Below are 14,135 nucleotides of genomic sequence, written 5' to 3'. Positions count from 1 at the left end.
GTGCCCATTCTCTCCATTCTTGGTCGCAGCTGTTAGGATTCCAGTAGTGGTGGACGGTAAATTTTCCCCTGTTCTGGCATTCTCTTTTAAACTCTTCGAGCTCTGGTTTTTCCAGCTTTGGGAGCTGCTGCCAGGCATCTTCCCAAAAGAGGGCCGTTTCCCCATTGCGGATCTCCCAGAAGCTGTGGTCCTGAACTAAGTTGCAGTTTCTTCTAGCTAAATTCCATATTGGAGAACCCTCCGGTGTTTCCTGTATTCTGATTAGGTCCTGTTCGTTGTAGTTAGGAGTGTATTTCTCCTTCCAGTGTCTGGCCCAAGGTAGATTGGTTTCCTTCAGCCAGCGCCACCACAACTTGGCTCCGCATGTCATATTGATGGTGTGAGGATCAATTAAATTTAAACCACCTGCTGCTTTCGAAGTGCATAATTTGTTCCAGGCCACTAGTGCCCATTTCTTTTTCTCAGCATTGCCACCCCACAGAAAAGATCTTTGTATAGCTCTAATTTTCTGAAGGATTCCGCTAGGAGCTGGCATGATGGATAGCAAATACTGCGGAATGGCCTGCAGTATTGCCTTAGTGAGGACTAGTCGTCCAACAAAGTTAAGAGCCCTGCGAGTCCAATTCTTGCATTTTTTCTCCAGTTGCGCTAAGATTTTTTCCCAGTGAATTTTTTGCCAAGGCTTAGTTGTGAGAGGGGCTCCCATATACTTAGAAGGTAGAGAGCCTTTTAGAAAGCCAAGAATGCTGGAAAGATGGTTCTGGATGGCAGGATGAGTATTAAAGAAGAAGATAGTCGATTTGGCATGATTAATCTCCATGCCTGAAGCTTTGCTAAAGAGATTTAGAATGTATTTGAAGACCATAGCTTCTTTCACAGTAGGAGTGCCATGCAACATTGTGTCATCGACAAACTGCTTGTGCGTAGTTGCAGGAATGGAGGGGAAAGGGTGTAAGCCTGTGATTTTCCTTTTCTCTTTTGCTTTGTGAATGAGCCTGCTGAGCCCTTCCATAAGGATCACAAAAAGGAAAGGGGAGAGAGGGTCTCCTTGCCTAATGCCTCGGGAGGGGGAGAAAGGTGCAGAGGGGGAGCCATTGACCAGAATGGAAAAATTGGTAGATTTAATAAGAGCAAGGATCCATTTGGTCTATTGCTTGTCAAAGCCAAAAGCATTCAGAGTGGCCTCCAGATAATTCCAGTTGACTTTGTCGAAGGCTTTGGAGAGATCTAGCTGCATCAGCATGCCTGGAAGTTTCCTTGTCTGCAGTGTATGAACCATCTCCTGTGCTAGAAGGATATTGTCTAAGATTTGCCTGCCTTCCACATAGCCTGACTGCTCTTCCGAGATTAAGTCAGGAAGAATTGGCTTAAGTCTGTTGGCTATAACTTTGGATATGATTTTATATATCACATTGCAGAGAGCTATGGGTCGAAACTTGTCCGGGGAGTTTGCTTCTTCTTCCTTGGGAATTAGTGCAAGGAAAGTGGAGATCAGGGATTTGAGAATGGAGCCGGAGCGTCTGGAGTCTTCAACAACTTCCCATACCTCTGTTTTAATGGTTGGCCAGCAAGCTTTGTAGAAGTTTATTGTAAAACCATCAGGCCCCGGTGCCTTATCATTTGGCATACTCTTGAAAGCATCTTCCACCTCCTCCATCGAGACTTTTCTTAGCAGAGCAGAGTTTTGCTCAGAGGTTATGATGTGGGGTATAGGTTGGGTTAGTTCCTCTATGGCCTCTGATCTTTCTTCCTGCGTTTCCTGAGCTATATGCTTGAAGTGCCTGGTGAGCAGGGTTGATATTTCCTTGTGATTTTGAAGAGTTTCCCCTGCTTCATTGTTGAGCCTAAGGATTTTGTTTGCCCCCCTGTAGTCCAGCGTCGATTTATGAAAAAACTTTGTATTTTGTTCTCCCTCCTTTAGCCATTGGATCCTTGATTTTTGTTTCCACAATGTCTCTTCCTGTTGGCAACGGAGTTGCCATTGCTGCATCAATACCTTCTCCTGTTCTTTTGAGTCTTCACTGTAGTTCCCTAAAGCCCATTCTTTATGAATTAGATTTAACTTACCCTCTATGATGTTCTTCTCCTGGAAGATGTTTCCAATTCTGCTACATTCCAGTCTTTTATTCTGTTTTTGATGTGTTTTAGTTTGCTTTGGAGCTTGAACATTTTGGTTCCTCTTAAATTCAATGGTTCACACCACCATTCCTTCAGCAAGTTTGCAAAGTCGGGGTGAGTTAACCAGAACTTTTCAAATCTGAAGGGCTTATTTCGAGGGGTCCCTGGGAAGGCCGCTTCCAAAGCTATTGGCCAGTGATCCGATCCTCCACTGGGAAGAATGTCAGAGTTCACTGTTATTTCTTCGAGCAAGATGCTTTCTGAGATCAGAAATCTATCTAGACGGGAGGCAATCCTATTGTCTCCTCCTCTCCTGTTGTTCCAAGTGCAGGAACCATTTTTGGGAAGGATGTCTACTAGTTTGGCAGCTTCTATGAAATCAACAAAGAGTTCTGAGTCTTTGTTGAGCCTCCTGAGTCCTCATTTTTTCTCCAGTAGAGAAGTTATCATGTTAAAGTCCCACCCCATGATGATCTTAGAGGTTGGGTGTCTTAGCTTTAAATTCATGAGAGAATTAAGAAACGAAAATTTGTCTTCTAATCTTTGCGGTCCATAAACATTTATGCATAGTAAGTTTCAGAGTTACCTGTCATTTGAACTTCTGTGGCAATAAACGATCGTGCAACTTCCATTGAGATGATGTCTATTACTCGGGTATCCCAGAGTGTAGCTATGCTGCCTTCCCATCCTTGACTGGCTACGTCTGTATATTTTATAGGTTTGCCTAGCCTTTTGCTGATGTTCTCCATTTGGTTTCCTGTATGAACATAATGTCTGGCTTTTCTTGTTGGAACTTTCTCTTGAGCAGTCTTTGTTTGGCTTGGCTATTGAGCCCTCTTGCATTCCATGAAATGATTTTCATTTATAACTAGATACTTATTGGTAGGACGGGAAGGCGTGTAGAGCCTTCATTTTACCTGAGTTTATCATTAAGATCCCCAAATCATGCAGCACCTCCCCACTTGTTCTTCTACCTCTTTTTTTCCTTTGCTTCCGGCCTGTTGGGTTAAGAGAGATGCTCTTTGACTGATTGCCTGTGCCTTTTGCAATTCCTAATCTCCTGTTTTGCCTATCTAGTTCCGCTTTTTGCCTTGCGATGAAGAGATCACTGATCTTCCTTATTTCTTCTTCCGAAATATTTTCCAGCCCTTGAGTTCTCCAATTTTTTTCCATATTTGGGAGGTTCACCCCTTCCTTTTCTAGAACTGCATTGAGCTCCATTTCCTCACTGCCCCTATCGCTGGTTAGCATATCAGTGTCTTCATCGCGTTCGTCTTCGAACTCTTGCATTTGAACTTCTGTTCTGATTATATTTTCCTCCCCGTCCTTTGTTGTGTGTTCTAGCTTGTCTTTTGGTTCTTCAGTAGGTTTTGTTTCCCTATTTGTGCCTTCTGAATCTGTATCGGTTTCCAAGAAACTTCAGGTGTTGTTGATGATACCAGGGCCTGCCTCTGCTCTGTATATTCTTTTCCTATTGGCTCTCTGTCTTGTTTTTGGCTTTGTGAAGGCCACTTTATTCTTTGCTGCTTGCTCTTGTTTGTGCTCTTCCTCTGTTCTGTTTAGAGGGCATTCTCGGACAAGGTGTCCGTGCTCATGACACCTTCTGCAACGGAAGGGGATTTGTTCGTAGTCGATGGCTTGATAGTAATCCTCATCTCTGAATTCCAACCACAGTCCTTCATGCAGGGCTCCTGAAACGTCCATCTCCATGCAAATTCTTGCGCAGGAAGTGTATCGTCGTTGCATCGTTGCTTCTGAAGCTTTGATGAAGGTTCCGAGACGGTCTCCTATTTGCTTGAGCGTTGCTAGTCCCCAGTAGTCTATAGGAAGGGAGAATAGGCGGATCCACACAGGAACCTGTGTGAATGTCTCATTTTCAGGCACAAAGTTTGCCTTCCAGGGTCTCATGTAGAGTCCAGCTGAGGCAAAGAAGTAAGGTCCTCCATCGAAGACTCTATCCTTGTCTTCTAAGTTTGTAAAGACAACAGTAAAGAATCCTTTTGCCCCAAGGTTTTAGACAGGAATTTTTTCCTTTGCTTGCGACAAATTTTGCTAGTTCTGAAGCAATGTAATCAAACAATTCCCTTTCTGTTCCAACCATCATATTTGTAGGAATAGTAACTTATGTAAAGTCTTTATCAATTACTCTTCCTTCCTTGCCATCCTTTTGACTTCCAGTCCCATCCACTGGTGCTGCCATTGCAAAGGACCCACTCTGCAATAAGTACTTGCTGAGGTTCCGTTGACATCAATGACAACACATGTTCAACAAAATATCATTAATTATTGATATAATTTTTTAAAAGTATGTCTTCTATTAACTGAAAATTATTTACAAAAGGACATAGAAAAGAAATGGACAATACCAATTGTAAAATGCAAGAAAATGTACTTGTATGTAAATTCAAATTCATAAAGGAGAACTATTACCCTAAAGTAAAATTAACAGCCAACACATAGTTTGGATGCACAGGTATCTCTTTTATCTATATATATATCTGTATATGTCTTGTATTAACAGAAAATTATTTACAAACAGCGAAAAGAAATGAACAAGACCAATTATAAAATGCAATAAAATACACTGTATGCAAATTCGAATTCATAAAGGGGAGCTATTACTATACAAGTAAAAAAGAACAGCCAAACTTAATTTGGATGCGGAAGTAGCAAATAATGTTTAATCACTTAAACATTAGATTAGCGACTTGTGCATCCAATTTAAGTTTTATATGTTCTTTTTAAAACGTATGGTAATAGTTCTCCTTTATGAATTTGAATTTGCATAGTCTCATTTGATCTTGTTCATATCTTCTCCCTTTCGATTATAGTTTAAGAATGACGTGTATCTTCTATTATGAATTTCAGCTTTTATTAAATCTCCTTTTTTTTTTTTAACTTTTAAAAGTAACATTTTATTCTTAGCATGCTATATCTAGTGCATACGATTTTTGTTTCTTGCATAATATATCTTGCAGTTTTTAATAATGCTTTTGTGTCTGTTTTAATTTTACTCCAAGTTCAACTTGTTGGTATAATGTTTTTCTACATCTTTTTCTTTGGCATATTTCTATTAGTTGATGTAATTGACATGAAAGAAAGAAGCATAAGAGGAGGAGCTCGATGAATAGGCAATTGATGTTTATTAATTGAACAGTTATAAATGCAACTTGCAAATATATAGTTTAAGTGATCGTAATTATCATGGAAATCCTTTAATCTTGTCTTTCCCTTTTGTTGGTTTCCAGGTGTAGTTATATATTTTCTTTTTCTTGTTTGCAGTTTTCAAGATATGATAAAGGTTTATAGTGGAGTATTTAGACTAGGAGAAGCTACATCAACATGGGATGCAGACTCACCGGTGAATTACTATATTTTTATTCTTGACATGTGGCAAATCATTTTATGAATAAAACCATAGATATGCCTATTGTCTTAGAACGGATTGTAATAAGCATTTTGTGAAAACATTATAATCAACTGCATTTATTCTACAGTGCTCTTTGGTCATTTCTTTGTCTCATGTTTATTTTACTTTTCTCTTAACATGCTATTTCAAACTTCTAATAGCCAAGAATACTCTTTTTAAGACATCCTTGTGTTAATGATTTTTTGGGAAAAACTATTCCATTTTTTGCATGTGAGTTTGAAAATGTTGGTAGTATTGTGTGGGTGACAATTGATGATGATACCTATTAGCTTTTTAGGAGGATAGTTTTTTATTTTTATTTTTTATTTTTTGGAAAATATGTCTTATATCTACAAAAAGAAGACCTAAAAATGGAAGGGTATATACAATGAATTTCATAACCTCTTTTGAAGAGTTATTAAGGTAGAAATAAAAGAACAATACTCAATATGATCCAAAGATTGTGCATCTTTCATCAACTAGAATCTTGTTACCCACCAAAATGGGTAACCCTATAGGAGGAAAATTTTGTCCTACATTTTGTTGGAGGAAAGTTGTCATTGATCTCAAAGAGTTAATGGGTCATTGTTGAGTAATGTTGTCATTGATGTCAAAGACCTAATCTTAGGGATGATGCCCTAGCTTTGGGACGATCAAAGCATGTGATAAAAGTTCAAGAAGCCTTAAAGAGCAAAAGGGTTTAAGCCCTCAAATGCAAAACTGATAGTCAAAAGAAAATCAAGGTGTTACCTACTCATATGCACATGGCAAGGAACTAGACCCCATTGCCTAATGAAGATGGGCACTTGACAATTTTTCAGAAGATCAAAGGTCAACAGGGCACTCGTGCCCTTTTTTCTTTCTCCTCTCTCTACATTTTCTCTCTCAAATTTTGCAACCCCTATGGGGGTTTCTAATAATGTTAAAATTGGCAACTAGGGCCAAACTCCATGTGGGTCATCTTATTTATGGCAACTGATATTTTTCTTGGATTCCTCTCATCGAGAGGTGTAGGATTGATCTAAAGATCATCCGATTCTGAAAGTATTCATCAAGATATGGATTTATTGTGTTATGGCCCATGGGACAATTCGTCAAGGTCGGCCAGCAACCAAATTTCCCCCACTTGTGCTCAACGTTTTAGTATAAAAAGAGGTGGCTTGCTAGTCATTTGCACACACTCTTCTTGTGATCTCTTCCTATCCACTTGTCTTTGGGTTTTAGTGGGAGGAGAGATCCTAAGAGACAATGCTGCCCTAATGAAGAGGTGCCCTAGATCCGAATGTTGCCATGAGAAGGAAGAGTCTTGGACGTGCCCTAGCTGTAGTCAAGAGGGGCAGTGAAGTGTAAGCCCTCAATGCAGCCAAGAAAAGGGTCTCTAGTCCAAGGGAGTTTCAACGCTATCTAAGGAGCCTAAAGGGAGCCCTAGCCGCAGAAAATAGGAGGACATTTGCAGCCCTATAATCACAGTCAGTGGAGGAACATCTGGACGCTGTTAAGAGGGATATACCATGCCCTCATCCACTATTTTAACAGAGTCAAGGACGCAGTCAAAGGAGGTCTTAACTTGTAAAAGGCTTCACTGTCACAAGGAAGCCCTACTGCCTAAACGCAGACCTAAAGGGAGATACCTTAACTGATGATCTAATCTAAATCAAGGCAGTCATAAAGAAGCCCTAAACGCTGTCTATAAAAGATGTTCTAGTCGTAGTAGGAGGAGAGTCCTAGCAGCCGTTAAGGGAGAGGTATAGTTGCTATGAAAGGAAGGTTTGACCGCAGTCAAAGGAGGCCTATTTCAACAGACAAAAGAACCTCAATCACAACAAGAAAGAGACTGATCAACGTGTCCATTTGAGGGCTGTCAGGGGTCAAATTAAAGGGCTGAACTACTTGTTGGTAGGAGGTTTGAGTGAGTTATTGTTGGAGGGATATTAGTCACTCTATAGGTTGTCATAATCATGTTCTAAGGATTGCTGTATGCCACTTGGATGCCGCTGTAATAAGAAGAGAGCATAGACATAGTTCAGTGATTGTTAAGGGCTTGAAGGCTACTCTGAATAGTAAAGGCAACAACCTTTCCTTGGAGATCAATTGCAGTCAAATCTGGGCAGATTTTGAGGACTGTTAGGAGATTGCACCTTGGACTTGTTAAAGGAGTCTAGCTGCTCTGCTAGGCTGTAAGGCATAGCAAGCATCTAAGACTGGTGAGTGTAAATGGTTGCAGCATATTGGATGCAACATTGGGTGCAGCTTAGTGATGGGAGCAACACAGTCATGAGTGCAGCTTAGTGATGGGAGCAACACAGTGATGAGAGCAACTCAGTGATTGGGTGCAACACAGTGACGGGTGCACCATGATGATGAAGTGTAGCAATTTGATGTGTGCAGCATGGTAATGAGGTCCAACATGATGATTTGGTGCAGCACAGTGAGGTGCAGCATGGTGATGGAGTCACCTTGGATCAGTGGAAGTAGTATGTCTTCAACTCAACTCAGATCAACTACCTCATATGCTATCTTCTTAGAAAAGATCTCTGCTCTTATTTAGATAAGTCAAAAGGTTGACTTTTGATGTATATGTACTATCTCTCTCTCTACTGAACCATTGAAGAACATATAAGAAGAATTGATCAAGGGTTTCCCCACATTGGGGTTTGTCCCTGGCTGGCGCCACATCTTGTGTCCTCTTGTCTTGGCTTGTCTAATGCGATTTATGTTTATGTTTATGTTCTATTTGCATTTTACTATCATGCTAAATGTGATTGCTAATCTGGAATTGATATTGAGCTAATATGGAAAATTTAAGTAAATTTGCTATCAGCATAGAACATACCTAAAAGTAACAAATAAATATCAGTAGCATGATGAATTTTATAACAGGATTAGGTGACTTGGGACCTCGTTAATAAGCGAGTACAATCTAGAGTGATTTTTTCACTCGACTAATTATTTTCGTTTTTCAACGATAAATAATTAGTTGAGTTTTTTCACTTAGTACCATCAAAGCCGGAGTGCAACTTAATATCTGAGCCCTGGGTCTGTCTTAACGTTTAGGGTCGATGTATATTACCATGCTAGGTGATCTAGGTGGCACCAGACACATGTAGAAGTCCAAGAGGACTCAGAAAGGGGCAAAAATAAAGTGATCAGAATGTTTTCAAACTAGGACCAGAGCGTATATCTCATTGTCCTGATCGCAATGGTGTGAACGGTTCGTCAAACCGAGCTCGTATGTGAAAGTTAGAGGCAGTCAAAGTTCAGGGTTGACCGGTGACTTGGCAAGCTTAAGGAAGGCACAATTTCGTCGAAATTCGGTCACCGATTTCAGCCAACTTTCGGGCAAAATTGTGGCCTCATTAAATTGTCTCCTACGGTCAAATTTTAGAAATTCAAAAAAATGGCTATATGTTATAAAATATATATATATATAAAGGGTGGCGGGCCATGACCCCTGCCACCTCCATCGCAACCACCTTATACATAAGCCGTTAATTAAGTGGAGCTGACGGGGATTGAACTCGCCCGACCCACGTGGGACGGTCCCCACCGGGCGGCCCCATATGGTGGCATACAACCAATCAACACCTCCATTTAACCAACGGCCCAATCCGAACTTAATGCCAACAACGCGCAGGTTAAGGGGCGGGCCGCCCAATGCAGACCCAACCTCCAAAACAAATAGTAATGCAATTTTCAAAAAAATAATATCGGTATTAATATGGAGAGGTCGGGGTTTGACCACCCGACCTCCTCCTTGTAATTCACCTTCTTTACCAATGCGCCAACGACATTCCTTGGTTTATCCGCCGACACTTTTTTATATAAACCCTCATTTTCATAAGAGCGGAGAGCATGGAGGAGCCAAGAGCGTGCATGGAAATCGAGACGCTAATTTTTTAATTAATTTTTGCAGGTGGAACCATGATCCTGAAAAAGGGCAGGTGGAACCATGATTGAGCCAAATTCTTAGGAGGGAAAAATTTTGCCAGTGTCCAAATTGGGCAAACTTTATGTCGATCCTACACCTCTCAGAGACACGAACCTAATGGCGCAGTCAGAATTTCGATTTGAACAGCAGATTTGCAGATGACCCAGAGGAGGGAATCTTTGAGGAATCTAGGGGGAATCTAAAAGATTCCTTAAGCCCTAGATTTTCATTTTCTCAGAATTCAGAAATTTGACAGTTGATTTTACACTATTCGACGCCACAAATCTGATGGTGCATTCAGATTTTCCATTTGATCATTTCATTTTTCGGCCACTTTTCAAAGTGGAGTGCAGGTGTTAGCATTCATGTGTGAGCAGCCATTTCCATGAGATTCGATGCCACGAGATTGATGGTACGACCAACTTCAGCAGTTTGACATCCTTTTCTTCAGATGGTCCTAGGATGTGAGGTATATGCAGTGTGTTCATGTACTTCTTTTTGCTATGAGATGCATTGTACTGCATAGATCCCTGTTTGATGTTTGATGTGGGATCTTGCTTTTTTACTTGTTTCATGATTCCTACTTGATGTGACACGGAATCATTTGTGGGATGTACTTGCTGTCATGAGTCATCATGTTTTGTTTGAGATCCCTTTGTTGTTATGTTGATGGGATACTCATGTGTCGCCATGTATGTTTACATTGAGATCCCTTTTATGCCATGTTGGCGGGATGCTCATTATCATCATGCATGAGTTTAGGTCATACTGATAGGAGTCCTTTTGAATGAGAGTTCTTGTAGTGGAACATCTCTTGGAGCCACTCCTGTGTGAGGGCATTTTCCTTGTATGATAGCGACGTCACCACCTATGTACATCATCACTATTGACAACACTTAATGCAGTGGCCTACACCATCTTGACACCGGGGCCCGGAGACATAGTCCCTCCTGGACGAACTCCGTTATCAACATCTTGTTATTTTATGTTGCTGATGATTGTCATGTTCTTTCTTCTTTACAACGTGCATATCTGTTCCTTTATGCTGTTTTAAATGCAATTATGATCACATCACGAAAGCAAAAGATCTTGGTTAAATCTGGGAGTTGAGTCAACTCGGATCACTAGGTCATATCCAAAATGTCCTGGAATTTGATTAGGTTTTTATCGGATTTTCTTTTAATTAATTAAAATTTCTTGCAGGATGAGATTTTTTATTAATTCCCTATTTAAAATTGCAAATAAGTGGATCTGGGGTATTTTGGTGGCATGTGGGTACTCAAAATTCGTGCTCACAACCCCAACATTATCCTAAGATCATCTCTGGGGGTCAAAAAAGTGACTATTACCCTTTAAAATCCACTTTCTATAATATAAGTGGCAAAAAGGACAAAGAAAATTAAAAAATTAATAAATGGAGACAAACAAAAATATACCTGTCGAAGTCAAAGGGGACAATAAAGTGACTTCGAAAGTAGAGGAAAAGACCCAAAAAAAAAGAAAAAAGGAAAAAGGAAATCAATAAAAAATTGTTAAGTGGGGGACACATTAAAGTATTTTAAAGAATTGAATTGAAGGATTTTTAATGACGTCCACGAGACCAAAACGGTCTAAGGGACCCATATATCCAATCAACAAAACATCATATAATCAAGTTTCTCTCTATAACAACCCTCTTGGCGTGAATCATGATAAAAACGTTTGTCGTCTTGTGAAGCTTTCCTTCCACAAATAGCTCACATAGACTGTCCACTTTCAAGTCGCTTTCAAACTGACTGCGAATGTCCTTATAGGCAGGACACTCCATGATGAAGTTCCATTTGGTTTCAACCGCTCCCTCCTCACAAAAGACACAAGTTCTTTCTTCCCACTCTTCCTTGGGAACTACCCATCTACCTGTTTTGCATCTAAGATGATGGGATCCGATCCTTAGTTGTGCTATTAAAATCTTAGCCTTTCCCTTGATTTCGACACTCAAATATTTCTTTTCATTATGCGACCATGTAGGGTTGAAATTATTGACATATATCATTTTTTTACGGTCAACCTGTTTTTCCCACATGGCAGAGTTGAATTTTTCAAGTACCCAATTTTTTATTTCCACTTTAGAATTAGGAGAATATTGCCAATTGGTTCCCCATTTTCCCATCCACTTGTCATTCTTCTTCCTCCAAGATTTCTTCCTACGTTTAACTCTTTTGCCACAATCAACTTGAGCCACCGCTGTTCATCCATGCCGTTTACCTTTTTTAAATATGTTAACAAACGAATGATTGCTAAAGCTTCCATAGGAAAGAAACCGGCCTCCACTAGCAAGATCTGATATGGGACAATTGATTTGACTTTAAGATTGCGAGTGATTAAGTGTTTTTGAATTCTTTCTAGTTGTCTCCATTTGTTGTCTGACACGCTGCTCTCCCAAACTTCATACCCATAGAGGACAACCGAGGTAACTAACAATCCAAAAAGAGTTTTCTTGGTTTTCCAGTCCCATAATTTTTCTTTTCTGCATCTATTCTGAAGAAGGTAGGAAGCTCTCCATCTCCCTTGAATCCTTTCAGTTCTGCGTGTCTCCCAACTGAGCCTGTTGTTGAAGACAATTCCTAGGTACTTGTACTCTTCCATTAACTCCAAGGCTTTTCCCTAAAAAATAAAGCTAACTTCTTGTTTTCTCTGCTTCAAAGAGAAGATCATGACTTTAGTTTTGCTAGTGTTTACTTGCATCCCCACCTCTTGACAAAAGAGCTCTAATGCCTTCAAATGCTCTCTCAAACCCTGAGCAGATTTTGCAATTAGAATAAGATCGTCTGCATACAGAAGCAACTTCACCACATATCCTGCTAATTGAACACCCTCTCCGCTATCTTTGTTCACCCATTCTTCCAGCTTATCAATATATAAACCGAAAAGCGTGGGGGAAAGAGGGCACCCCTGCTTAACCCCTATGTCACTACCAAAGCATTCAGAGAAGCCTTCCTTAGTTCTGATTTTTGCACTAACTTTCTCGTAAAGTTTATGCATAACTGCTCTATACTCCCTTGGAATTCCGAGCTCTTCCATTCTTCTCCAAAGCTTATCTCTAGGGACAGTGTCAAAAGCTTTCGTGAAGTCATTTGAAGGACTTAAAGTCTTTTGGCCAGCTTTAGAGTTGTGCTCAGATCTGTGGCATACTCCTTCTGTAAGTTAGTGTGAAAGTGGACATTCTGAGGCAGAATAAAAGGCATCTTTGTCCCTTCTAGGAACTGTATTTCTATGTTATATCCTTGTGGGATACAAGACCAAGAGCACCATTGAAGATTGTTGAATTGTATTACAGTGAATCTGTTAAAATTAGCAACTAGGGCCAAATTCCACCTTAAGACCACATATGATAGAGATCATCTCATTTAGACAAGCAGAAGTGGAATTTTGAATTTATTCTCTCATGCACAAATTGTCAAGGTCATCCTCTGTCGAATGTAGGCTCATGAAGCCCAATAGATGTGTGTCCTCACCCTCAACGAAGTGTATAAATAGGAGCGACCTCTCTCTCATTTGGACATCACTCATCTCATCACATATCTCTCTCTCCTCTCTTGATTGGTTCGTACAACTTGGAGTCAACCTTCTCTACTTCGTACGTGTGAAAGGAGGATGAATTTCTAGGTTTGTTTGCTAGTCGAATTTCAGGAAAACAGGGCAGCGTTGACCAATGTTGACTTGGGTGCCTTTGACCAGTGTTGACTTCATTCTTGTGGGAAAAAATCTGATTTTTGTGGGCCGCATTTATTGGCACATTTTTCAAGGGGTTTGGGACAGGTTGACCGAGTTGACTTCATCGTTGACTTTTTATTTGACTGTAGGATTTACAACAGTGTTTTCTCTCTCCTTTCATTGGTTTGACCGATCTGTTTTGGGTTGACTTTGACTCTCTGGGAAGACTGAATTTATCTACTGTTGACAACGCTGCTTGGAGGAAATTTTGGAGCTGCTTTGACCATTGTTGACTTTCTGGTTAGGGCTGTAGTTGACTGTTGATTTGACAAGACTGTTTTGGGCAAGTTAATTTGATATTTCTACTCTCTCCCCGCTGAACTATTGAAGAATAATAAGAAGATTTGATCAAAGGGTTTCCCCACATTGGGGTTTGTCCCTGGCATCCGCCATATCTTGTGTCCTATTGTCTTGGCTTGTCTTCTGCGCATGTTTTTATGTTCTATCTGCATTTACTGTCAATGTGTTTAAGTTAATATGATTGCTATTGGATATAATTAGAAATTGTCATTGGGCTGCTAAAGGAACATTGAAGTAAATTGTGCTAAAGCATAAAACATACCATTGTTATCCAAAATTAACATGGTATCAAAGGTCAGGTGAAGATAAAGCCCAAGGAAGAGTGAAGCAAAGCAATCACTAAGGGAAGCTGTTGTACAAGGGCTTGGAACTAGTCTCAATGACGACTACATCTTACTTCAAATCCGAGGACAAGCTTAAGGACAAATCCGACTATCATGCATGGAAGATGTCTCTAGATTTGACATTGGAAGAAAATGATGCCATGGACTATGTCAAAGGAACAGTAGTGGAACCTCCTTCAAACGCATCCGCAATTGCACAAACAAAGTACAAGAAAGGTGAGGTTAAAGTTAAGAAAATTATTGTTGATTCTATTCACAAGCCTTTGGTTGCCTATATTTTTGA

The 14,135-nt window shown here is 40.1% G+C and overlaps 1 protein-coding gene across 1 annotated transcript in view; it reads left to right on the top strand.

The window, feature by feature from the left end:
* Positions 1–14,135, top strand: part of LOC149233862 (Pseudouridine synthase family protein) — a 336,954-nt gene that overhangs the window by 122,087 nt on the left and 200,732 nt on the right. The window contains exon 4 of the mRNA XM_089379870.1: positions 5,401–5,479. Coding sequence (XP_089235996.1) covers positions 5,401–5,479 — 79 coding nt within the window. The remainder of the gene's footprint in view (positions 1–5,400; positions 5,480–14,135) is intronic.

This window comes from Pinus tabuliformis, chromosome J (genome assembly GCF_031772625.1).
Source record: "Pinus tabuliformis cultivar Carrire ecotype Pingquan chromosome J, CPIR1, whole genome shotgun sequence".
In the NCBI taxonomy this organism is placed as follows: Eukaryota; Viridiplantae; Streptophyta; class Pinopsida; order Pinales; family Pinaceae; genus Pinus; species Pinus tabuliformis.
This window is presented reverse-complemented; position numbering and strand designations above follow the sequence as displayed.